The 27,951-nt window shown below is 35.0% G+C and overlaps 4 protein-coding genes across 4 annotated transcripts; 3 read left to right on the forward strand and 1 right to left on the reverse strand.

The window, feature by feature from the left end:
• The first annotated feature begins 444 nt into the window (after positions 1 to 444).
• Positions 445 to 1,952, forward strand: LOC6642755. Its single transcript, XM_002065242.2, has 3 exons — positions 445 to 815; positions 904 to 1,378; positions 1,434 to 1,952. Exons 1-3 carry the CDS (start codon positions 445 to 447, stop codon positions 1,845 to 1,847), a joined length of 1,260 nt encoding a protein of 419 aa, XP_002065278.1. The 3' UTR covers positions 1,848 to 1,952.
• A 2,699-nt stretch (positions 1,953 to 4,651) lies between these two features.
• Positions 4,652 to 6,825, forward strand: LOC6642756. Its single transcript, XM_002065243.4, has 3 exons — positions 4,652 to 5,027; positions 5,090 to 5,258; positions 6,052 to 6,825. Exons 1-3 carry the CDS (start codon positions 4,654 to 4,656, stop codon positions 6,772 to 6,774), a joined length of 1,266 nt encoding a protein of 421 aa, XP_002065279.1. The 5' UTR covers positions 4,652 to 4,653; the 3' UTR covers positions 6,775 to 6,825.
• A 475-nt stretch (positions 6,826 to 7,300) lies between these two features.
• On the reverse strand, positions 7,301 to 19,335 carry LOC6642757 (NADPH--cytochrome P450 reductase). The gene is made up of 7 exons (XM_002065244.4): positions 18,993 to 19,335; positions 11,871 to 12,073; positions 11,411 to 11,753; positions 9,392 to 9,516; positions 8,721 to 9,322; positions 8,015 to 8,666; positions 7,301 to 7,936 (listed from the first exon to the last, which is right to left on the reverse strand). Exons 2-7 carry the CDS (start codon positions 12,047 to 12,049, stop codon positions 7,792 to 7,794), a joined length of 2,046 nt encoding a protein of 681 aa, XP_002065280.1. The 5' UTR covers positions 12,050 to 12,073; positions 18,993 to 19,335; the 3' UTR covers positions 7,301 to 7,791.
• Positions 19,336 to 19,843: 508 nt separating this feature from the next.
• On the forward strand, positions 19,844 to 27,946 carry LOC6642758 (tyrosine-protein phosphatase non-receptor type 21). Its single transcript, XM_002065245.4, has 7 exons — positions 19,844 to 20,167; positions 21,476 to 23,549; positions 23,612 to 24,536; positions 25,253 to 25,471; positions 25,528 to 25,704; positions 25,765 to 26,088; positions 27,378 to 27,946. The coding sequence occupies exons 1-7, from the start codon at positions 20,083 to 20,085 to the stop codon at positions 27,504 to 27,506; spliced, it is 3,933 nt and encodes a 1,310-aa protein (XP_002065281.2). The 5' UTR covers positions 19,844 to 20,082; the 3' UTR covers positions 27,507 to 27,946.
• Positions 27,947 to 27,951: the final 5 nt, after the last annotated feature.

A 27,951-nucleotide genomic window follows, 5' to 3' on the forward strand; every position in this document is an offset into this window, starting at 1 on the left:
AAATTTCTCTCAAGTCACTATCTAATGCGTATCCAGGCGGATACACAGCAAAGGCTGATGCATGTGGAGCCTGAAAACTTTAATGAATTCTGCAAATAAAGGTCTAAATTTTATAACAATAAACAATATAGACAATATAAATATGGAGCGAAAGTAAGACGATGCTTCAAACTGATTTTTGAACTCAATCCACATTTCACTTACTCCAAATTTAAATCAGTTATTTATTTATTTTTGCTGTTAGATCAAAAGCTAATACCGCAAATCCATTGCAATGCAATTCGTTAGGAATCAATAAAACAAGAACTGCAACAGAAGTTCAGTTGCATCGCCCCCAACTAACCTCAACTCATTAAGATCAATTAAAAACGACATCACTTTGATTTTTCAAATGGCATATAAAGCTGAGAGTAGATTCTTCAATTTATGACATAGACAAACATAATGTCGGACCCAACGGTTGAGTTGCCACTCTATCTGACGCCAAATTTCTTTAGAAGATGCTTGGAGCATGGATTACAGCAGCAGGATCTGCAGGTTCTCGATGTGAAATTAACGAATCTAACACGAGGAGGAGAAAACTATTGCAGTAACATTTATCGAGCGAATATTAAATATAAAAATACCGAAAGAAATAATGTGGAAATTTCATTGATCGTCAAATCAATGCCAGATGAAAAGCAAGCAATATTGGCTCGTCTGCATATTTACAACAAGGAGAGCATTTTCTATATGCATATTAAGCCAAAATTGGAGACCCTTATGTGGCCACGAAACCAAATAGTAGGCCATGAAAAATGGGAATTGGGTGCCAAGTAAGTGAAGAACCACAAGCCATTCAAATATGTAAAACTTAAGCCTCTTTTGATGAAGGAAATTTAATAAACTTTTAAATGTTTGCAGACATTTTTATTCCACCACTCAACCAGAGCAGACGATTATATTCGAGGATCTCTGCTCTGATGGCTATCAATTGAAATGCCGTCAATTGGGTTTAAATTTCGATCATGCCGCCTTGGTAATGAAGAAATTGGCCCAATATCATGCTCTAACCATGGTAATGGCGGAACATGAACCCGAGATTATTATAGATCGTTATCCATTTGGTCTATTGCATATGGATGCCATTAAATCGGAACCATTTAAGTTACTCTTCGGCACTCAACTCTTGAAATTGGCTGCCTTGGTGGGAGATTGTGAGGGTTTTGGTTCGATTACACGAAAACTCTATCGTTATCATGAACATTTCACGGAGCGTGTCCTGAAATCTGTTTATCCTCTACGAGGTGCCTTTAATGTGCTCAATCACGGCGATCTGTGGGTTAATAATATATTCTTCAAATACGATAATCAATATAAGGTGGAAAAAGTGAAGATTGTAAGTAGCGAATCTAACTTAATCAAAGAATTAGTGATTTCATTTTTTTTTTCAGATCGATTTTCAATTGTGTTTTTATGGTAGTTTGGGTTTCGATGTCAACTATTTTCTTAATACCAGCTTGGAATTGGATGTGCTAAGGACTCAACGCCAACAACTGATAGATATATATTGTGAGTCCCTAATGGAATGTCTGAAACACTTGCCCTTGTCTAAACCACATCCAACATGTGATGATATTTTGGAGGAGATTCGTGCTAGGGAGGCCTATGGCTTTTTTGTGGCCTTTGGTTTCTTCCCCTTGATGAGTATGATTGGCATTGATTCGGAGGACAATTCCCTTAAGAACTTTCACGATGAGGAATTCGCCAAACAAAAGGTTCAACTCATGTTTGAGGGCAACGTACGCACACTAGAGAGCCTGAAGTTCGCATTGCAACGTTTAGATGACTTGCACATTTTTGATTGAAGGTCACACATTGTATACAATGCATCTGAAAGTCTTGGTTATTGCATGATGATAGAACGACAATCAAGAATATATAGTTATATATACATATAGAATACAAATGAATTTGCGGCGTTTTGATTAACTTCCACAGGGCGTTGAGTGAAATTGACAATTTTCCCGACACTCAAACTAGACAACAATGCTGCTTATACAAGATGGGGAAGGCAACTGACAGAAATAATAAGTCATTTGTTTTCAGGAGAGAAAAATCTACTTGTTGTAAGCAGCCTTCTTTCAGGCTTAAAATTATCTAAAATTGGTGAATTGCATATAACTTTTAATTAGCGAAGAATTAGTCGAAAACAGAAGTTAGAAATAATAAAGAGTTTCTTTTTCAAAAGTATACTGATTAATGTATGTATATCTAAACGATTAATATTGAACAACTATATCTAACTATTCCAAATCTTTGCTAGCCTCTATTCAAATAAGTATTACTAAAGTTTCAAAAAGCTAAGTTTAGAGTGAATTTTGCAAAAAATATCAGAAGATAATATAAATAAAACTTAAAATATACAATAATTGACTTTTGATAATCGTTGTTTCATTATCCAGGATATTACTTATTTTGGTGTCATACCGTGCGTATACGTTATATATGTCAAAATGATGATTTTTCATATAGAAATAAAAAGATGTGTTAAATCTTAAAATATTGTCGCTCTGAAAATATTCCTTTAATACATTTTTAATAACTTTTTTAAGTTAAGTCAAACTGAGAACATAACTGCGTAGAAAGCGTGACTACTTTTAATTATTATTATTTTATATGTGTTGTTTTTATAAACATTAATAAGTAATTTGCCAAATTAATATGATTATATGCGTGCGTGTACATAAATTGAGTAAACCGAATATTGCTTTGTGTGATATTCTATAATTATAAATAATTACCGCCGACAGTATGCAAATTTATTAACAAATTTCAGCATAGACAGATATTTTGTATATACGCCATACGGTAAATGACAACTTAAATACTTGTATTAAAACTATACGAGGTTAGTTAACATAAAGATGAGATTTCGCAAATTGGCAGTATATAATAAACATCTAGAACATATTATTTAGAAAATGTGAGAAAAACGAATTAAGACGTAATTTAGCAAACCTTTTGTTTGACGTCTCAAGGTTGATGCCTACAAAAACTCAAGGTTTTCCTTTTGACTTTATCAATAAATTTTGAATTTCATCAGAAATCTATTTAGAAAACATTTTTTGGGCTACTTTTACATATTGCAAGTTATTTCTTTTCAGTGTCATTTCGATTTGGAGTTAAAAACTATTGATGTAATGTACTGCCAAAAATGCTATTGATCCACTCAATATTATCATAGATAGTTGAGGATATGGGGATGACAACTGGTAGATATTTACCCCCTGAAATATGCAATATTCTGTTTCAACTAGCCTACATAAGAAACCTACTGTAGCGAACAATATACTGTTAACTATAGTTAATGGTTGCATATATTTTTTTAGACAATTTTTTAGTTGCACAACATTTTAAAGGTTTTAGTTTGGAAGAAATTAACTTGTCTGACCTTCTCGGGTCAAATTTCAGTCATTTCTCATCCCTTAATAAATGATCTTAAAAATGCTAGTATTTAGTCAGTAATCAGTAGTAGAATTTAGTAGAATCAAACTAAAGTTAAAATAATGCAGCTCACAAAATTTTATAAAATCTGATAAAAATGTGATGTGAAGACACATTTTTATAGTTAGTGGATTTAGTTTAAATTGTAAATATGTATTTTTGCAATAAACACCTGGTTAAACTCTGTTCTAGTTTTAGATGCCGAAAATAATTAAGTTTTATAGGCCTTTCGAGATCTTTAATCTTGAATTGTCATGATTTTGGTCAACACATAAACCTCAATCAAAAAACCAACTGATTATGTCACGTTGGATAGACTACTCGTTATAAAAACATCAAACAAAACGCTTTCGACTCAAATAAGACAATTTAATTGAAACAGAAATTAAAAAAGAATATAATTTTTCGTGTTGGCATGTGACTCAAAGAGCGAGAGAGAGAGAGAGAGAGAGCACGATACTGTTCTCTTATCAGATATCGATTATAAAAATAATACAAAAAAATATAAATAAAATATAAATCGTCCAAAACAAGGCGGGGCTTTTGATAAGATAATTCAATCGGTGTCAGATAAGTGTAAATACTAAAAGATGTAAAAACGAGAATAGAAATTAAACAGGTGACACTTTCGATCATCGATTTTGAGATACCCTACATTAAGTCCTAAATTTCTGAAAATAAATATTAATGAATTTGACACAAATTGATAAATTATAATTCAATTTCGGCGAAATTGTGTGGAGAGCAAAATAACGAAAAAATTTCAACGAAGATCTTCAATATTTCGGAACCGGTTTTCCCCTTTTTAACAAAGATTAATGGCATCGTTGATATCGGACGTGGAGATCGATCTCATTCAATATATAAACTTTCTTGCGCAATAGCTATAGGGTAGAAAAACGGAAACACAATATAGTTTAACTGTAAGCCAAATTGAAAAGGTCGCTGACTGTTCCGTTGACTGTTTGTTGCGTGTTGTTTGTTATTTTTTTTGTTTTTATAGTATTTTAATAAAATTAAACAACTTGTTGTCGCCTTCGTTAAGCGAAATTATATGTTTGTACATACTCGTATATGTAACTATTATTAATTCAACTCAATCGTATCGAGAACGAGACGCGTATAAATTGCCTTGTTTGAGAGCAACAATTTTCAAACGTTATTAGAATGTGCAGCATTGTATACCATTCCGAGATCGGCGATTCACCGCCCCAGCATCTCGACGTCGCCTTCTTCGAGGAGGTGCTGGAAACGGCTCTGCGTACAGCAAAGGTCCAATTATTGTCGATTCACTGTAAACTCGGCAGCAGTACGGGTGAAAATTATTGTAGTAAAATCTATCGTGTGACAATCGAATATAAACTGCACTCCGATCCAAAGCATACAAAACAACAAATGTTTATAGTGAAAAGTATACCACGCATTGAATCAGTTGAGTTCATTGAAGATCTTCAGGTGTATCTAAAGGAGAAGATCACCTACTATGATGTTCTGCCCAGATTGGAGTTGCTCATGCAATGCAAACAACGTTTCGGACCCAAGTAAGTATTGGATTAATTTACAAAAGGTTTTTTATAATCCTTAATTCTTTCACACCTGATAGACTCTATCAGTGTAGAAAGCAACCAGAGAACGCCCTAGTGTTTGAAGATCTTAGCGAATCGGGTTATGTGATGGCCTCACGCGAATCTGGACTAGATGAGGATCATTGCATTTTGGTCATGGAACATCTTGCCGAATTTCATGCCTCATCAATGGCATTGGCTCTGCTGGTAAGTAGGAGTGAAAGGAAAGTAGGTAACTTTACCTCTTGACCTTCTCTTTGAACTATTTTAACAAGGCACTTTGAAAAACAGATTTTCTAAAAATTTACTAAAGTACAGCAAACACAATTCAAGTAGACTAACAACTAACTAACATTTTAGCATATTTTGGAGTTTTATTTGAACAACTGGTCAATAATTCTTCTCTTTTCGCTTAATTTTTTGGCCTATATTAAAGTAAGCTTTTGGGCTGACTTTATAATTGTCAACTATTTTAAGCTCTTTACCACATACTTATGAAGCACATTAATAAAACAGATAATAGATAATGTTGAATAAATACTATGTTATATTTGCCCCAACTGTAACACTATTCAACAAGCTCAATAATTCCACAAGTTTACTTTTTTATTGACCAAATTTCACTTGTGGCTTAATGCAAGAATCAATTTGTCTCTAAACCAAAACTTTAGGAGTTTTTTAAATATATTTTATACCAAGTATTCGCTGAATTCTAATAAAATTAGTTTCTTATTGACATTGGTGGACATGAATGTTTGGAACCCGTGGCTGAAGAATTCTATTTTTCAAGGTCAAGGTTCTTCTTTACCAATTTCTGTTAAAACAGGACATTCCAATATCTGTTTGACATTTGCCCTAAGCATTTTTGCCTACTTAATGGGGCATAGTTTCTCTTTCATTGGACATTTCCAGAACTGCCTTTGATTTTCATGGGATATTTTCTATATTAAACTTTAATACATCTCTAACTAAGACTAAACTAAGATGTTTAACATTTCAGGATCCGCATATATTTGAGGCTTATGGTGACGGTATGCTATCCCCGAATGGCCTGGCAAGAGATAATGCCCTGCTAATGCGTTTCTTTGCTGGCAATGGACAAGAATTGCATTCTCTGGTGAAAACTTGGCCAGGTTTTGAACGCATATCGGACAAAATAGCAAAATATTTGGCTCATCAACGAGACAATCTTATACGCAGTCAAGCGCCTTCGGATAGGGATATAAAAGTTCTCAACCATGGCGATTTATGGGTCAATAATATTCTCTTTAACTACGACGTCGTTAACAATCGACCCGTTGATGCAATTTTCATTGATTTCCAATTAAGCGTTTGGGGTAGTCCGGGCATTGATATCAATTATTTCTTTTACACCAGTACCAAATTGGATGTACTACAGCAAAGGCGTCCACAATTGCTGAAGCGCTATCATGACCGATTGGCAGGTACCCTACTCGGATTTAATATGGACATACCAGTGCCCAGCTATGAACAAATCCTTCAGGAAGTGCATCGTCGTGAGGCCTATGGTTTCTTTGCCAACTACGGAATATTGCCCACCGTTAGCCAGGATAAAGCCCAGACGGCAGATAACAATTTGGAGAATTTCCAATGTGAAGACTTTGCCAAGCAGAAGGTAAAACAAATGTTCGCCTCAGCAAGATTGGAGCAAACTTTGCGTTACACTTTGCCACATTTTGAACGGGCCGGAGTCTTCGATTAGTATTCTATGTATAATTATTGACCAAATTAAACACTTGTTATATATTTTAAATGTAGTCAAATGGTTATTTAGTTAATTGCATACGAATTTCAATGAATTAAATTTATTTAAGCACTAAAAATTTTGTTTATTTTCGATCAGCGCTAGAAAATGAATCGAACTACCTTTCATCTGTATTTCTATAAGAATTATATGTATTTCATTTTGAATCTTTAACTTCTCTATAAGAATTACAGGCATTTTATTTTGAATCTTGAGCTTTTTTTAACTTTCAAAATTTTTTGTTACCGAAATATTGTATTTTTTATTACTTTTCAAATTAGATGATTTTTTAATCGCAATAATATTCTGGAAAGACCAAAGAATTCCTTAAAAAACTTTATTAAAAGTTTTGGCTAAATATTTTCTAAAACTTACAGAAAAACCACATAGCAAAATAAATTTATTTACAAATATATATAAATCTATATATATATATATATATATATATGTTTTCGTTTTATTGTTTTATAAAAATACAATTTCATTTTGTAAGTGTTTTTTTCTTTTTTTGTTTAAATTGCACTACATTTCGTTACGTAATTTGTATTTGGAAATCACCAGAGAATACACAAAGGAAAAGTTTGTCAAATTTGTTGATTGGTTTTTTAAATTAAATTTGCATACGTACAAAACTACTTAATTTTAATTAATTAATCTGCTTGACGCTCACAATTGTTACACAGGTTTCTCACTTTCTCTAGATATTGGATATTTTCAACTCACTCAAACCATATTTTTAAAAAAAAATTGTATCCATAATGCTTAATTAAACTAGATAAAAACAAACTTTTAGGCTTATGAATGTGTGTGGCTTAATGTGTGTGTGTAAGCGTGTGTGTGTGTGTGTGTATATGTGCGTGCTTCCGGTGAGAGGGGAAGATTGTGCCTTGAATTCTGGGCTTTGTTCTGACCAAAGGATAAAGATAGTATTTTGTTGACTTTTTCTTTTTGTTTCTTTTTTGTTATTTTGTTGGTTTAGCTCCAGACATCGGCTGAGTAACGTTTCTGGGCCTCCATTTTCTTGATATACTGAACGGCATCTGCTTCGCTCATGTTGCCTTTGGTGGAGAGAATTTTTACTAGAATATTTCTAACATCAACGGCCATATTCTTGGCATCACTATGGGAAATAAAGAAAAATGGATAAACGTTAGGGAAATCTGTATAATTTCACGTTATTCTTTATGTTTGAACTTACCCGCAGATGTAAAAGTGACCCTTCTTCTCGCCAATCACATTCCATATGAGATCAGCATCCTGTTCCAATAAATGTTGAACATAAATCTTTTTCTCTTGATCCCGCGAAAAGGCAGCTTTGAGGGTCAAGGTTCCCTTCTTCACCCATTCCTCAAGTTCAGTTTCATAGATGTAATCTTCGCTGCGTTTACGGCAACCGAAATAGAGCACCGAATCACCCACTTCTTTGCCCTCGTCGCGTAGGAACTGACGTTCCTGGATGAAACCACGGAATGGTGCCAATCCTGTACCAGGACCAACCATAATAATTGGCGTCTCCGGTTTGGTGGGCAAACGGAATTGTGATTTCCTTATGAAAACTGGAACTTTCACCTCCTCACCACCCTCCTGGGGCTTTTTGTTCTTCAAGTAAGTGGTGGCCACACCCTTGTTAGTGCGTCCAGTGGGTGTTTCATATTCCACAAGGACAGCCGTGACATGCACATCGGTGGGATGCAGTTTGGCCGATGATGAAATGGAATAGTAACGTGGCTGAAGACGTGGCAACAACTCGCACACGTGATCCAGTGGCGGCCTGCACGATTTAATATCTTCCAATATATGAACCACATTCCGGCAGGCATCCTGAATCCATTTTTGATATTTCTCCTTGCCTAAAAGGTATTTTGTTAGAATTCTCTATTTTTATTTCTGTACAATTCACTCACCTTCTGGGGCAATGGAAGCCATGCTTCTCAGCAGTTCCTTCTCCTTTTCATCCGTACAGTATTCAGCCAATTCCTTGAGAATATGTGTACGTGGTATGGCGGTTATTTCCAGATAATGAGTCAAGGCAGTGCGATACGTAGTTGGGCAGGGGAATGGATGCTTCTTACTGCTATCCGTATCAGTATTGATCAAAGAGAATACCGTATCCAAATCGGCTTTGCACAATTCTCCCAATTTCTCGACCAAACTCTTATCGTTAATCGGATACATGGCAACATGATCACCGGCATCGTAACGCATCTTGGAACCATCGATGCTGAGCTCAATATGCATGCAGGAACGTCCACCGCCCTTGTGCAATTCCCGATTGACCTTGATGGGTGCCAGGAAGGGATTCTTGGCATCAAAGGGAGGACGTTGATTTTGCATAGAATGCAAACGTGCAATTTCACCCGTATATATGCGATCTGGCTGAACATCGGGCTGTTCAAGTAGACGATACTGACGGATTAGCACCTCTTCGCCGCCACCCTCAATGCCGAAGTGATCACAGACAGCGGGCCAGAAACGATCCTTCCATGTGATAAAGTCATCTTCAATGCTGCCAAAGCAGAGATTAAAACGACGTTAATATCTTTTGATGATTTATAGTTTATATAGATCGACTTACTTGGCATCATCATCGCCCAATCCCAATTCAAAGACACGATTGGCCCCCAATTCCTCTAGCCTCTTATCCACATAGACAGCAACCTTATTATAATGCTCATACGTCTTGTTGCCCAGTCCAAAGACCTAAAAAGTGAACAAATAATAAAATAATTAAATTAATATTACAATATTGAATTGTTACAACTTCCATTTATTCTCCATTACCTCATTGGACAGTAACGTTTGTGAAAATTTTGTTTTATTATATAAATTATTTAATAATAAGCGCAAAGTTCGAAGTCTCAGCTTCGGCCGACACGTGCCAAGGGCAGAATTAACAGCTGCGGCGGCAACGACAGCGACGCCGCTGCCGGTAAACGTGCCTAACATGTCAATCGGAGGTTTTTCCACTCAATTAACTTTTCACATAATAAACTTTTCATTCATGACATTCGCGATTTATAAATGGCACTTTTTTTTTGATGTGAGGAAAACTGTAAACACATTGCGCAACAGATGTCTAGTGGAAAAAATGTCTTAAAAAATACCACAAAAAATATCAAATACCAAAACAAAAACATACTAAAACAGTGTTGGCTAATCAAAGAATTATACTTTCATGGAAGGTTTGGACACTAATGTGACGTCACAAATCTATTTACAATTATCTTTAGAGTGAACCTCCGATTGTGGACATGAACTTGACAACTAAATGTTAGATTAGTTAAAATGCGGGAATAAAATATTTTCTAGCACCGTTGGCCGTTACCTTAATTCAAATTTTTAACGGTTTTTGGAGCAAAAATTTTAATTCAAATTTTGATTTGAAGTTGGAAGTTAATTTTTAACTAAATTGTGTTAAATAAATTATTAAAAACAATTTTAACGGAATTCTCTTTTAAATTGAAAGAATTTCTTTAAAATTTCAACATAAATGCATTAAATAACTGCGCTATAGATTTATATATTTAGATTTAGAATCGTTTTCTTTCAAATCAAGAAAAAAAACTTATTAGATAGTTCATTTTAAAATACGAATTGAAGAAAATAAAAATATATATCAATATAAAAAAACATACATAGATCCTTTTTTAAATCTTATTAGTTTTTGACGCCATCTTAAAAACATGTAAGAAAAAGTAGTTCAAGTTTGAAAACGTGCAGTTTTTAAAATAAAATGGAAAAATTTATTTTAAAAAAAAATGTTAAGAAGTTTAAAAAGTGTGGAGTATTATCTCATCTTAAAGGATCTGTAGAAACACAAAATGCATTCCGGTTTTGGAGGAAAATAAGTCTCGAAACGATGACATCATATAGATTTCTATTCTCATACAGAACAAGTATGTAGGTACTATAATATATTTACGCCCTCAGTTTGAAATAGACCTTATCTGTATTGCAAACAATTGTTAACATTGTAGAATTTCTCTAGAAAATGATTCTCTGTTAACTTGAAAAATTGAAATTGCAATTAATCTGCAAACTGCAAATAGCAATAAATTAGCAAACAACATGCTGACCAAGCAAATTTATATGAATGTTCTTACTCCCCCATCAATTCTAGGAATTTCAAATCAATTTTAGAAATACTTTTCTCAACCGTTTTAACAAAGATTGTGTATAATATTCAGTATTTCGCCTGTGATGTCATTAATTAATAAATATTACGCCGTTTTAATTGTCTCAAACACGTTTTTGTATCATCCAACAACTTGGCGACGTTTGCGGAAATTCTATTAGCTACATTTCAAACATTAGCCTTGAGTTTTCATCATTTGAAGTTATCAATTCGAATGTTTATATATAGAATATAAGGCTTTTGTTTACAACAAACAACACATTTACGCATATCGCATTTATAATTACAAATGTGAGTAGATAGCGTAATGTGAATCTTATCATTGGGGCACTGCTCGATAATTCTATTGAAGGCCAATTCGTCGTCAATTTTTTCCGTTTTTTGGGGTTTGTAATCATATATGTATGTAGCTTTAGATTAAATTATTTTTTTTTGTTTGATTTTTTATCTTGTGCTTACCGCATAATTAAGACCAGTTAGATCAACTTCGCCATTGGTTATCCATTCATAGAATTCCATGGCATTGTCTGTGGGATCACCCTCGCCATAGGTGGCCAAACAAAAGACAGCCAATGAATTGGATATATCCTTCAATTGTAGCAATTCCTCCATATCGCATTCCTCGGGATCAGCTACCATGCCCTTAAGACGATAGCGTATACCTTCTTTGGCCAAACGTCCGGCAAATTCCTCACCAGTTCCCGTCTGTGAGCCATAGAAGACAACAAGACTTCGGCCGGAGGCTTTCAGTTTCTTGATAAACGAATTATCTGATGCACTTATTGTGCTCACTGTGGTAGGTCTAACAAAAGAGAGATGCAATTAGTTTTAGTCAAATTTAAGACAAGTTTTTCAAGTATGAACGATAATTTCATTCAAATTGAAGTTCTTATTAATTTTTTTGGCCTTAAGGACTTACTGTATGGAATAACTACGAACTGGTTCCTCTTCCTTCTTGCGACTTCTAAGGAAATAGAAGGCAGCCCCACCGATTAGTACAGCCAACAGGGCAATATCGAGTAGACCCAAAAAGGGTTCATCTCCTGCAGCTGCAGCGGCAGCGGCGCCAGCTCCATCAATGGTTTGCTCACTGGACATGGTTTAAAGGTCTAAAAAATAAACCTAGAGAGAGAGAGAGGGAGAGGGAGAGAGAAAGACGCACAGGTTCGTTAGTGTTCTGTGTATTTTGTGATTTGCCATTTTCTATTTGAGTTCTAGTTGAAATTTTTGCATAAAATTTACATTTTTGGGCACTTTGAACACGCACTTTAATGTATGCCACGTAAGCCAAGATCTATTTTGGTTGCTTTCGTTCTTTCTCTTTTCGCCTTTTGAAATTGTCTTTTATTGTAAGTTGGTTTTTTTCTTTCTTTTTTGATTTGAAATATTTAGCATTTGTGTGTAACGGTAAATTACTTCCGCACTTGTTTTAACGGTACTCAAATCGCACATGTCGTTTGACATTGAATGATAGAGAAAGAGCGATACAAATTCCGAGCTAGTTGATCAGTAATGCGTTTTTAATCGTTTTTACCTTGAATATTTAATACTATATATTTTATATTTAGTTTATTTTTTTCCACTTGTAGTAACTGTCAGTTATGTAATAACTGTATGTGTGTGTGTGTGTCTGTGTTTGCACTAACTGCACACACAGAGAGACAGACGTCTGTACGATTTAAGAGCGTGCGTTTAACTAGCAGCTAGTAGCGTTTCGGCAAACAGTTTTATGGTCAAACCTTATCAGTCACAGTCAGCCACACTCAACACTTTCTATAAAACAAAACAACAACAACAAGAACACCTATCTAACGACAACGATTAGAATTTACCAAGACTGATGAAAGCTTAAGAAACATTTTTGCAATGCAGGCGTACGTAAACAAAAAAAAACTCACAAAACATTCGAAAATACCAATAGACCTAAAAATACCATGCAATGTGACTAATAGATTGGAAATTGGTTTTTTCAAGTTTATTGAGCGGGAGATTCTTTAAGGACAAAGAGACAATTTTTTCAAAGGACTTTAAATTTTAGGAAATTTATCTTTATCATGAAATAAAAATTGAAATAATCCAAATGTTGTTAATCTTTTATTATCTGTTAATAAAATCAGAAAAATATAAAATTTAAATATATTTATACCCTTGCAGAGGGTATTATTAAATTGGTCAGATGTTTGTAACGCACAGAAGGAGACGATTCCGACCCCATAAAGTATATATACTTTCTATATGTATATACTTATATATACTTCTTGTTTTGATTCTATTTTAAAAAACACATGAAATAAGTATTCAAATGGTTCATAATGTCCTTTTAAGCCTTTAAAATTAAATTAATAGTCTTTCCTTTGAAAAAAATCGTAAAAATATAACGATTTAAATTTTATATTCGATTCAAAACACATGAAAAAAGAATTGAACTAGTTCATATTGTCCTTTTGAATTAAATTAATATTCTTCATGGATTGATAAAATCGGAAAAAGGTCAAATTTAAATTTATTTCTACTTTTTTTGAAAGACAACAAACAAGAAATAAATAAAATAGTGTATAATGTTTTTTTAAACCTTTTAATTTCAAAAATTCGAAATCCTTTTGGAAAAATTGTTAAGAATAAAAAGTATAAGTTTAATTTTTTATATTTTGTATTTTTGTTTGAAAGATTTGTGAATGATTTCCGAATAATTTTAATTTTTTTTTTTAATCTTGATTTTCTATTAATTTAAGTTTAATTTTAAAACCTTCAGATTATTTCATTAATTATGTGAGGTTCAAATGGGGGAGAAAATTTTACAAAAACGCACAAATATAAATTAATTACTGAAAAGCACAAAATGTGATATTTTTTTATCTGTCTTTCACTTTAAAGTTTAACTTTGAATAAATATTTATAGCACACATCTGAACGTTATTAGTTTTCCAATTCTAGGTTTTAATTGGGTAGAAATCCCCTCAAATAATTATTGATTTACTTAGGGACAGTAAAGTATTTTTCATTACCCAAAAATAATCAGTATTTACGGCCTTTGTAATTGTTAGATTTACATCAAAATATTTACTTTTGTCAAATTTAACTACAATAGGATAATTATTCTCTTGAATTTTCCTAGAAAACTACATAAATCTTTAAGAAGTGCTAGTGATTCTGTTCCTACAACTTTCAATTTAATTTATTAACTCTTAAAACTTTGACAATCTGTACTCTTAATTGCACACGTTTTTAGCTTAAACATTTGCAAATATGAAAAAATATGCACAGAAGTTCATTTGTTTGCTTTTTTTTTGGCACGATTTCGGACAGACCTTTTGAGACCCTTTTAGCAGACAGATGGAAGGAAATGGGAAAGATTAGCGTGCATTGACCAGTTAATTTGAAAAGTGCGAACTGTACGAACTCTGACCCAAGTAAATCCATTATTATCTCATCTTTACGGTTTGAACAATGTAATGTAAAAGAAAGCGTGTTATGTTGCGCACCTTGAATTTAGAATCGGTTATGGTTTAATGCCTTAATGCGATGACTTCTGTTCGCCTACTACGTACGTATAATGACGAGTGTCCGAGTCTATCGAGTGTGCCTACGTGTGGATAGTTGCTATTCGCTATTGTTGCTGTTGTGGTCAAATCAAATGGCAAAAAAATGAATATTAAACACTCAAAACGACGACATCGCACACACTCATACGCACACACACGCAGGCAGAAGAGAAAAAACCGCAATATCACCTCGACTTGTATGCAAATCACTATATATACATATATTCAGTTTATTTGTTGTATATATGTATTGGCTAGTCTCGTACGACAACAGGTTGGATTTCAATTAAAATGTAGCAATAGCAAATTATATATGAAGACAAGGCAACAATTGAACGGACAGACAGACGGACAGAGACTGACGCGGGACGAACCTGTGAATTTATGTAGGTCAGCAAAAAATGTCATATTTACCTTACAGAAACAAAAATGCATTTGTGACTATACAAGTGTGAAATTTGTTTATTCCTTTGACCGTCTACATTGCGTTTGAGCCGGCTCGAAGAAGATCATTTCATAGGCAACACAAAAAAGTCACTTTCATAAACAACTTCAGAGATTCCCTGTGTCGTTAACGCTAAAACTAGTTGGGAATTATAACTAAATGAAGCGAATAATCGTTTGCCAAAACCTTTACCAGAATTAAAAAGTTTAAAAGTGCGCTCTTCCCTTCATAGGCAACGGAAAAAGGCCAATTTAAGGCATAGCGACATATCTCCGCCCAGTACATTTTTCTCCGCGCGGAGATATGTCGTTTTTTTAACGGCGGAGATATGTCGTTACCCCCAATTTAATAAACAACTTTAGAGTTTCATTCTGTCTTTAACGCTAGAATCAGTTGGGAATTATAACGACATGAAGCAAATAATCGGTTGTCAACACCTTTAGCAGAATTCTCTTCCCTTGATAAAGATGTGCTAAAATGTTGATTTTCAAGACCGATTGCCTTTCATGATTTTCAATTCAAAATTAAGACCTAGATTCATCACTGTTCAAAAAGAAACTTTCCACTACTTTTCTTTACCAGCTTCTTAAATTTCCACTCATTAAGTAAATGTTTGTTTCACCAAAAGATTAACTTTCGTTTATTTAGTAACATTTGTTCAAATAGTAGTCCGTCTATTGTACACAAATCAAAATCAATTTAGAAGATGATTTTTTTTATTTGCTTCATTTTATAGAATCATTCGAATATAAGATTTAGATGGGTATTAAACATCTAAAATAAAATAATTTGGTAAGATTGTCTCAAGACTTAAAGATATATCTCAGATCAATATATCGAGTAAATATTTACCTTTTATCTTTTTTGACAGCAATTTTTTACGACCTTACGCATTATATATGTACATATATCATATTATTCATCTCGCTTTCGGTCTATCTCAACTATAATAATTGTATAATAATGTTTCCTTTTTTGCATTATACATTAAAAATTCAAAGAATTATTCCATATCATAATAAAGCACCCTAAACTATTCAGACTTTTGACATGAGGCCTTAAATTGGCCAAAAGGTTCAAAGTTCATCTACCATTTACACGCTTAATAACATCGTTAAAAAAATGTTGTTTTTGTTTTCATTAATAAAAAAAACTGGTGTAATTGTTACATATTCCACCTTTAAAGTGCGTTAATTGTGGCAATTTTCAAGCTTCAAATTAAAATTTGAAATTTGACCAGACGTTGTCATAGACCAATGGGCAAAATAAAATGTGGAACATTCAACCTTGAACCAAATGAGAAAAATGAAAAATTGTTCATACATAAAAGGTTAAAAAAAAGGTTTCAGTTTTTGTGTTATTGAAACGATTTGAATGGCTATCTTTACTTCCGTTTATCACTGACTTTTTCGGTGAAGAACATTTGTATCTATTTATGTATTTTTTTTATCGCAGTTGAACAAACTTTTTCGCATTTTCGTGAATGAATCATCAAACGCGCCACAATAAATACGCGACTCTTTGGAATTAAAAGTCCATAGAGACAAAATTATTTTTGTTTAGTTTCTCAATAGATAAAGAAAATTGTTGCCATTTCATGATTACTACTATAATGCCTTTTATCGCACGTACATAGAGTGTATTAGTACCGAGGGAGACCCGAAGCCTTATTAAATGTTATCATTGTGTCTCGCATCTGTTCAAATATTGGCACGAAACGAGATTTCAAAATTTTGCCATCTCAGCATTAGAGTGCAAAAAAAAAACCTAAATGCTTTATGACTGAGCACAAAGCGTTTGTTTTGAACTAGAGTGACTACTTTCAAGTATGTTGACCACAAACTTGTGAGTGGAATTGGAGTGAAAAATAAGTCAAATCAAAATAACAATAAATATGCATAAGACTTTTAAAAGCAAGTTATAGAATAGAATATTCACTAAGGAAAGGTCAGTTATGTGTTTAACAATGATTTTGGTGACAAAAATATATATTTTTTAATGTCAATTATGAGCGTAATGAAAAGTGAGTTTATTTGGGGCAAAGGTTAAATCTCATTCAACTCTTAATCTCTCTCAATAAAAAACTAATCTATAACGGATTTTTAATCTGAATGTAAACTACATTTTGCATAACGATTAAAAGGAAATAACATTGTACTTAATTACAATAAACGGTAAACTACAAAAAAAAAATAAAATGCAATTTAATTTAATTAAATAATCTCGACGAGAAATCAACACAAAGATTTTACGAGGGTTTCCCCACGTATGTAAATATATAAGTTTGTGAAACGAATGAACTTTGTACATGAGTTCATCAAATAAAAGTCGCTTTATATATATCTACATATATGTACATACATATATATACATATATATTACTATGTACGTGCTTGAATCTGTAACTCAACAAAAAAAAAAGGGAAGAAAGTGCACTTGAAGTGCATTAACCGACGTCTTCTTTGGTTCTTGCATAAATTTTGAATTGAGTATTCCGTTGTAAGAACTTCCAACATCCCTTTTCCCCAATCTCTTTTAATTTTAAAGTAATGCAATATAATATTCAAGAATACAATGTATTCGAGTTTATTGTAAGGGAAGAACCCTTACAACTTTGTGAAAATTTAAAAATTGTGAATAGTTTAACAGAAATAAACTTGAAACTCATAACATTTTTATATTAAATGTCTTGAATATATCTTTTCTAAGTTGTCTTAAGATCTGCCTGATATATAAGTTAGTTTTCCCATTTAAATTGGCATAATTTAACTAATCCTTCCTATTAGGTCAAATCAATGCATTCAATTATCTAGATTTGTTTTTGAATCCTAAGCAAAACTTCTTTTATTAAAGATCTAATTACCAAAAACAAATTTTACGCAAAATTTTATTAAATAAATTTTTTTTAAATGTTAACTTGTTTTAATTAATTTTTTTAAAGCTATTCTTTCCTCTTTAGTTATAATTCTCAACTTATTCTGGCGTTGTTAGATTTGCTGATTAATGCAAAAATGAAAAATATATTAAAAAATACAAAATATTTTATTTTTGATCTAAATACCCAAATGAATATTATTATTAATATTATTATGAAAATTATTAGTTGTTGGTCTTTGGTATTTTGGTCCGAAAAAATTCCTTCTAAGGCATTAGTAAAACTATCCAGAAATAAAAATAAAAAAAATGTTTCAATTATTTTTTTGTGAAAGTCGCAATTTAAATTTTCTTGAAGATAATCAATTTTTAAAACACTGTAATAAAAATAAAAGCAACTTTTCCGAATTAGATTGAAGAACTATTTAATCATTTGATCCCTCACTCTCTTTTACGCTTCGGTTTTTAATGATTTCCAATTATTAGGAGTCTATTGTTTGAAACTTATGTGACAACCCACGTGCAAACAGCTGACAAGATCTACAAATGTTCATCTATGAATATGAATTGTATTCGTATACAAATCAGAGTTATCATTTTTCATTATGCAATACAATATGCCTACATATGTATGTATGTGTAATCTCCTAGATGAGCACAACAAATCTGAAAATCACATAAAAACGGAGACCCCTATATATTTTTGAACATGTGTGAGTAGATGTGTGGCTTGGGGTGTGTCCAAAAATAGCAAATATTTCAAACAAAATTGTTATTAAACTAAATTGCACGCAGTTTCCAGCAAACAATGCCCTCAATGAGAGCAAGGGAGATAGCAGCAGTCGAGAGCAATACATGTGTAATGCAAAGCAACCTGTTGCTAGACAGAGCGAGAAACAGAAGCAGATACTTGTTGCTTGAACTTTAAACTCGTCTGGCTATTGTCTCTCTCTCGCTTGCACCCACACAAATGGATGGCATGTTTTTTCTTGTTTTTTTTCTTTTTTTGGAAGTTGTATGCATGTGTCTCACTTCTGTAACCTTGACCATCAAACAAACAAAGTGGAAGAAAAAAAACCAATCAATTTATTATTTATTCATCGGCGCGTGGTTTTTGGGCTTGGCCTAAAAAAATGTTGGCAAACGGAAACCAACAAAAAGTTTACTTTTTTCAACTTACTTTATTCACAGTCAGCAAGATTTTTTTTCGACGTAAATTGCACTTATTGTTGGTTGTTGTTGCTGTTGCTGAATTTCTTTTCAGTTTTTCCTTAATGGGCGACACGCTCTTTTTATTCGTTTATTTAATATTCGATTTTGATTTCACGTTTTACAAGAAGACGGATGGATGACGACGAGCGACAAATCCAAGCGCTTAATTTATTTAGTTAAAGTGAACTAATGGGTGCACATATATTATGTATATACGTTTTTATTTTATATACGAGAGCCTCAGCGAGCGCGCTCCTCTACACGGTTAATCAACAACACAACAACGACAAGTGGAAACAATTTAAAATTGAAATTAAATATAATAAATGAAAAAGTTTAAATTAATTTTTGTTAATATTTACAAACGCACTACTTTCTTGCTTCAGCTTCAAACATGTTTGACGGCGTCTGCCGTTTGGCGGGTCTATTTATAGCCACTGCGGGTCGCAACTCGATGGAAGCATCCAACATGCAACAAAAGAGTGTATTTCATGCAAAAGAGTCCCCAACTTCGAACAAATAGTACCAACATCAAGTAAAAAAGTCGAACTCGAACAAAAGACAAGTGGGGGATGCCGATAAAAAAGTGAAAATCGATACATTGTTATCGCCTATCGAAAGTGTCGTAGCAAAACGTTGACAAATACTGTTTTTTTGTTTTCGTTTGGGATAGGTCACACTTATCGATCTCAAAATATTTTTCTACACATCTGGCAAGTCGGTTAAAAAATTTAGTGTGACCAGAAATCTTCATTCGTTTTTAGTTGATTCTTCTTTTTTGTTAACTTTTTAATTTTCTTATTTGCCAAAATCGAGTTTTAATTATTATAAAATAGATTTTAAATTTAAAAATTCCAAACAAGTGTCTTACGATACCACAGTGCCTTCACCAACAAACGACAAAACGAAACAAAAGTGCTAACAAAGGGAAAATTGTGTAATTTATTGTGGAAGCCAAATCGAAATGGAGCTCCTTTAGACCAACAAAACACATTTCGACCACGATCGAGTATTAAATTGAATCCAAATTGTAAACGCAATCGCCCAACGGCCCGGAAATGCCATTGAAGTTCTTGAAAAAGTGTCGCCAATACAATGTGACGTCGAAAAGTCTATTTGTTATATCTGTGCATCATTTATTAGGTGAGTGAGTGTGAATAACCCAAGTGGGCCCTGAATGAGTGTGTGACAGTGAAATGGAATTGGAATTGTGGGGCGTAGCAAAGTCATCCACAGTATCGTCTCCCCCGCCCCCACCCCCAATTTTACGACTAATCCAGCAACAACATGTCTAAGGAAGAGAAACAGCTGCGCTGAATAATGTGAATAATCGAATAAAATATGTTTTAAATCAATTTCCAACTTATGTTTTTCATTGCCTGTTGATTTTAACTTGTTGCTGCTGTTGGATTAGTTACAGATCTTCTATTAGTTTACTCAGTGTCATTATTTAACAGGAGCAGATTAGGAAATTTGTGGAGGAAATAAAGTGTATATATACTTTATCTAGGATTCTAAAGAGAATCCTTCAGGTTTATGGGTTTAAGGATTGAAGTGCAAACTTGTTTTATGTGGCAAACACTTTTTTACGATTCTTTGATATATTTAAAATATTAAAAAGGGCAGAATTTTTAAATCATTGCATGTGTATTCTAAATCTGAAAAACTTTTTCTCAAACACGAGTGCGAAATATTTTCCTCCATTTCTCCATATCCTTATAAGTGAGCTAATGGGATTTCTAGTTATTCGAATGTAACTTAGTTTCACTTGCTTTTATAAACTATAATTTAGATATGAATCTACAGAAGTGAGAGTCCTGGGACCGAGATTCTTATGGGGAAAACTTCTTTGGAACTCTGTTGCTGTTCCATTTTTCAATGTTAGTAAAATCTTTTTAATCCTGCCTATTCAACAGATTCCGTTTCGCCAAACCTCTAAAAACCCTCTTAATTGTAGGTGCAAAGGGGTGTAACGGGAGGAAAAGGGAGGTCTTTTACAATTTCATTTGAAATAACTTTGATTCCATTTCAAACGATGTCTAAATATCCTCTTAATGTTAGACGCGAAGAGCTGAAGGCGGAAAAAAAAAAGATGAAAGATCTTTCATTAGAAATAACTATGATAACTATTCCATTTCGAACGATCTCTATATACCCGCTAAGTTCTATGCGTTAAGAGTATTCAAAAGGGGCTTGGCGGGGGGGAGGGAGTCTTGAACAAAATAACTTGAAACAATTTCCGTTAATAAAAAGAATCATATTAGGAAACGGAGTGGTGGGGCGGCAGGGGAGTTTAGCCATTCAGTCAGTCGATTAGAAAAAAATGTCGGAAATTTACATATTTGCGCGTGCGCGCTGCTCGATGTGAAGCACGTTTTTAGCCACATCTATTTATTGCCCTCTCTATCAGACACACACAGTAAAAATCTTTCTCTCTCTCTTCCCTCGCAGACACCTCGAGCACTGTTGACTGCACCATCAGCTCGGAGAGCAAGGGGCAAGAGTGTTTGGATAATGTTTGTCAACGTTTACTTATCCAACAACCCGAATTCTTTGGCCTGCGCTATGTGGTCAAAGGGGGCAAAGATGATGAATTCAAATGGATCGATTTGGAACGCTCTCTGAGCCGTCAGTTGGAGAAATATGCTCAGGCGCCAAAGATCTATCTGAGGGTCCGTCATTATGTGACCACGGGTGTGAGGCATCTGACCGACGAAGCGACAAGATTCTATTATTTCCTCCAACTGAAGAGTGACATCTATGAGGGACGCATCGCCTGCGATATACGCAGAGCCATCCTGTTGGCTCTTTATTGCCGGCAAGCGGAATACGATAGCTACAACAACCATCATCAGGGGGATAAGCAGAGTAAGGATTATCTGAAGAAATCGCTGATATTGCCACGCAATATGCAGGGATTGGCCAACGATGATAGCATGCTGGATGGCCTGATAATGGAGGTGCTGCAGCAGCAAACAAATCTCGATCATTTGAGCCAGAGTCAGGCGGAGGAGATGTATATACAGTGTTGCCAGCAACTGGATGGCTATGGCGAGGAACGTTTCCAGGCCAAAGACACACTGGGCAATGATCTGCTCCTCGGATTGGCCATCAATGGCATGGTGGTGAATGCGGACAATGGGCGGCAGTATTTCCCATGGAAGGATTTCCATACGGTCACCATTGACAAGCGTACGATTAAGATCGAGCAGAACAAATTGGATGGCGAGGGCAGTATTGTGGGTAGCTTCATCTTCTCGGAGGCGGATATGGCTAGATATTTTTGGAAATTATGTATAAGTCAGCATAAGTTTTTCAAGCGTTTCATTGACACGGCCACGCCCTCGAGCATGGGCAGTGGGGCGGATATGGAGGGAAATAATCAAGTTGCCATTAATAATGAGAATGTTGTGGGTTATGTCGATTATGTGGACTACAATGAAAGGGAAAGGGAACGAGATCAACTGCAGCAGCAGCAGCAACAACAGCAGCAGCAACAGCAACAACAACAACAATTCCAGCAGCAACAACAACAACTGCAACAGCAATTAATCTCTTCGAACATCTCGTTGGCCACTAGTCAAACGCATTCCCAGCTCTTGGGTCAAAGTAGCTCTTGCCTGGATCTGAGTAATAACAATCTACACTCATCGAATGGTCTGTTGCATCATAACAACAACAACAACAACAATACGGAAGAAAGGGAACGCCTCAAGGCCATGTTGCCTACGTATAGACCCGCCCCGGACTATGAGACCGCAGTCCAACTGAAATATCGTACACCCTCCGCCGAGTTGCATAACATGACCATGGCCATGGCCGGGACACCCGGACATGCTGCCTACTATGCCGGCTCGCAGCCCGATGTCCATAATCCGAATGTCTACAATGAGAACCTCTTTTTGGGTCACCTAACAGCACATCGTTATCCGGATGTAGCTCAACCGGCAGCTGCCTTGCATCACCATCATCATCATATCAATCTGTATCATCAGCAACCGCAACAACAACCCCAGCAGCAGCAGCAGCAACAACAACAGCAACCCTCAATGGCCAATCCTCAAGCCTACTTGGAGTTATCCCATCGCATGCATATGATGCGAAACAAAGCGCCTCCACCCTATCCGGTCAATCGTTTGAGTTCCTCATCCACACCCGATCTGGCTGTGGCCACGCCGCGACCCCTGCACGGCCATCGCAACTATGTGAGTGGCTCCTCCCCGGATCTTGTATCGAATCGCACCCTCTTGAATGGTGGACAATATATGGCTACCCATTTGGCAGCCGGCAACGGAGGAGCCGTTGGCTTGGCCCATGGCGGCAATGTGCCCACCTCATCGGGAGCCACAATGCTGCATCAATATCCGTATATTGGTCATGTGGGTCTATCGCAACCATATTTACCACTCCATGGCACATTCGAGAACCTCAATATGATTGAGGAGCAGCCATCGATAATGTCGCAATTGCGTCAGTCGGCCATGAGTCAGGCGGCAGCAGCAGCCGCTGCCCAAGCAGCTCAGAGGTAAGTGTTCCGAATCACAAGCGAAAGTCATAATTGACCCTTTTGGGTTTGTTTCTTTGTAGTAGTCCAACATTGCCGCCCAGTGGCTATCGAAGTTCAGCCCCGCCACCAGCAAGCAGTCCTCAACCACCGGCAATAGCGTCGCCGCCGCCGCCACCACCACCAAATCATCCGCCACCGTCCACTACACCCACTCCGCTGCAACGCAGCGCCATTAATGGTTCGATTGAGCCCATCTACGAGAATGTGCCACTGCCACAACGGGCAGCCTCCGGTGGCAGCAATGGCACTGCCGCCGCCGCCCATGCCGAGGCCATGCGTCAACGTGCCTCGTCCATACAGTCGGCACCGCCGGGAGTTGTCCCAGTGCCCGCTGCTCGTCACAACAATGTGGTTACCCTAACCATCAACTCTCAAACACCACCAGATGACGAGATCACGCGTAACATCAAGAAGTATGGAGCCGATCGGGCGGCCAGTACGGAATTGCAATTCCTAGAACCCCAGCAGCAGGCTCCCATGCGTTCCACACGAGCTGCTAGTGCGGCGCCAGCCATAGGAGCCACGCCTCCACCGCGACAACATCGCTCGACCGCCAGCCTAAATAGAACCACTCCCGTGGACGTTATCTCGCCAGCGGGCGATACTCTGCATCAGCAGTTCAGTGCCATGAATCTATCAGCCAATACATCTGCATCCACATCGTCCATGTTCAATTCCACACTGGATACCACCTCCTCGTCCTCGGCCAGCAAAGATGGCAAGCGCAAGAAGCGTTGGAACTTCTTGGCTCGTGGCAAAACGCCCGACAAACAGAAAGCAGCCACCTTGGGCCGAGAGAAGGCCAACACAAGCCAACAACATGCCAAATTGGCGGCTAAATTGAAATTGGCCCAAGATGATTTGAATCTGCCGCAACCGTATCGTTGGTCCACCGGAGTGAGCAAACCGCAGCCCATCTCTGGCCAATACTCCAAGGATAAGCTGGTGAGTATTGAGCAAATAAAATATAAAATAAATAACAAATCGATTAATCACGTTTTGAAAACGTTTTTTGGTAAAAGAAAGTTTTTTTCTTATCATGTCGTGAAAAGTAATTAAATCTACTTCTGAGATATTGATTTGATTACGTCGATTGAAAGACAACATAAACTATATCTCACGTTTGTGGATAACCAATTAAGACCATACTCAAAACTTTTAGTGTGCCTTGAAATGACTCAGGCTGAAGAAAACGTTGCTAGCTTTGAAAACTTCTCAATCCAAATCAATTGGTCACCTTAAGACTTAAATTTCATAATCCAAAGTAGATATTCTTTTGAAATCTTTTTGAAATAACTCTGAATGAAACGAGTGTTCCAAGACCAAACAAAGCTATTAGTTAGTCAAATGAAAACGAATAATTAAACCAAATGTTCAATTAACTCTAACTAGTATACGGAAATATAAATTCTCAAAGACGTTTAATCTCTAAATTCGTGCAAACGAGTAAAGTTTGTTGTCAGAACTTTTAAAAAACGTATCAGTCGTTTATCTTTTTGAATGCATTCATGAAATAAGCTACAAATTATATGTTATATTATATGTCCAATCGGAGGTAGTATTTTACCAATAAGATATTACTTTAAATCACTGACAAAGTCAAGAAGCATTATAAAATTACCTTTTCATATTAATTACAATTCTTTGATTGCTTTTTGCAGTGTCAAATACTCAACGAGAAGCTACAGGACTCACAGCTTTTCATGGAATTCGAACGCATTCCGAAACGACGTGATCAGGCTCAATATGATTGCGCCTTACTGGAGGAGAACGAGCCGAAGAATCATGATCCCAACTTTTTACCCTATGATGATAACCGCGTACGAATCACACCCACAATGGACAATCGTCACGGCTATGTGAATGCATCGTATATATCGGTAAGAGTTAGGAATTAAAGTCCTTAAACAATTGTAATACTTTTCATTTTATTTAGGCCACTGTCGGTACCAAGCAACGTTTCTATATTGTGGCCCAATCCCCACAAGAATCACAAACAATGCGCATCTTCTGGCAATGCGTATGGGAAGCGGATGTCTATTTGGTTGTTCAACTAACTGAAGATATGAGCTATATACCGCTAAGCAGTCAACAGAGACTAGAGTTTGGTCAGGTAAGTGGAAAATGCAGGAAAAAATTTGAAGCCAAAATTAATTTAATTTGTCCCCCCCAGTTCCAAGTGTATCAGGAATTCTCACAAACTACCGATCGTTGCACCACCAGCAAATTGCGTCTATATCATGCTCCGTCCCGACGTTATCGTTCTGTTTGGCATTTGCAATATGCCGACTGGGCGGAACAGAATTGTCCACGTGATGTCAATCACTTTCTCGATTTTCTCGAGGAACTCAATTCGGTTAGATTGGCATCAACGCATGAAGTGCCACCGGGTCATAATACAAATCCTCCAGTCCTAATACATTGCCTTGAAGGTGGCGGACGCTCTGGCGTAACCTTAACTGCGGATTTATTGCTCTACACTTTAGATCATAATGAGGTAAGAAAAAGATTAAATTTTCAGCTTCTTCAAGTTAAGTCTAGAGTCAACACAATTCCATACTCATTTACTAGAATGTTGATTGGGCAAGGCTAACCAAAAATATAAACATATGTAGGCACTTATCTTTTTATGAGACCTGCTGCTTTATCTTAAGAACAGAACAAACTTGCAGAACGCTCTTAAAACCAAAGATAATGTTTAGACATTGCTTTCTCAAGAATTCTTAGAATTCTTTTCTATAATTAAATTTTGAAGAACTCTGAGAACTGCTCTCTAAAGAGTTGAAAATTTATGAAAAGTCATTAAAAGTTAAGTCTTCTTCTGGGCTATTTTGAGGAATTTTTTTAGAAGCATGCATTTTGAAATCAAGTTTATATTATTTTCTTTTTAGTCCTATTTCTTGGTGTGTTAATTTTTCTCTAATTTTTTGTATAATTGTTTGCAGTTCTAACTTAAATCTCAGTTTGCCTAACTCACTGAATTTAATATTTATAATGAAGCAGATCATTTAAAAGAAATTTCATTACTTTTTTTTTATAATTTTCGACGACTTCATTCTTATATCTAGCAATGTTAAATCAGATTTAAAAGAGCTCATTTCTTGTTGTCATAGCTATTCAATTAAAGTAATACAAGTTATTATATGTTTGGGCTAAGCCTAAGTTATCAAAATTTATAAATATTGATTTTTGTCTAATTCATATTTACACTTGAAGAGTAAATTCTATATAAATAAATAATTTAGTATGCAAAATATAGTATCTGTTATCTCTTACATTGATTGTAATTTTAAAAACATTACCAAAAACATTTTTTCCCTTGAAAATACTTTTAAAACCGTCAAATTGCATAGATTAATATAATTAAAAGATTTGGCAATAATCAATAATAAATAATTATTGAACATTTAACTTAAATTTATAATAATTTATATTTTTCTGCAAATGCCAAAAATTAAGATAGAATTCTGTTAGATACAAGACATTAACAACTAATTGAACGAGATATATAATCCGACTGAATAAAAGATTACGAATTAAAATAATTTTTCCTGAAATTAAAGTCAGTCCTTGCTTTTCCTAAGAAAGTTTGATTCAATAAGAATCAAACGTAATCAAAACAATTAAAAATTCATACCTAATAAACAATGAAGAGTTCATTATATTTGCCTGATTCTAACTTTGTCTATAAGTATCATCTTTTGCGTTTGTCAAAACATATATGTATTATAGTTAGGTATATTTTATTAGTTTGTATATTAATACTAATTTTTTTGTATATTTTAGGATTTGGATATACCACGTGTCATTGGGCAGCTGCGTCATCAACGAGATAGCATTATACCATCATTAGCGCAATATAAATTCATATACAATCTGCTCATCACCTATCTGAAACGTACGAGGTTGATCTGAGAAGACGAACAACTACCAATTACTATGATGAGCCTGGCCTTTTGTGCCCAAAGTATTTCAGTTTAATTAAATTCTTTCGTTTTTAAGTATGCATAAATATGAACAAGTTTCTTACTTACTTAAGACTTGCTATATATACATATATATAATGTTTTCAACTGTTCTTCCATTCTGTGGCAGCTCTTTTACCATATTTACATACATATATATATCCCAAATCGATTAATTCTTGATCGACCGACGAATTGACTTGATTGTAATCATAAGTTTGGAAATTTTGTTACCAAAACTTAAAGCACTTGAATTTTATTGATTCTAGTGCTCTTAGGTTTAAAGCCAAATTATTTATATATAAATATACATAAATGTTTATTTTTTTTATATACGAACCAATTGAAATCCTAACAAAGCAAAAGCAATAAAAACTTTATAAATGTAAAGAAAA

The sequence above is a fragment of the Drosophila willistoni genome (genome assembly GCF_018902025.1).
Source record: "Drosophila willistoni isolate 14030-0811.24 chromosome 2R unlocalized genomic scaffold, UCI_dwil_1.1 Seg167, whole genome shotgun sequence".
NCBI lineage: Eukaryota > Metazoa > Arthropoda > Insecta > Diptera > Drosophilidae > Drosophila > Drosophila willistoni.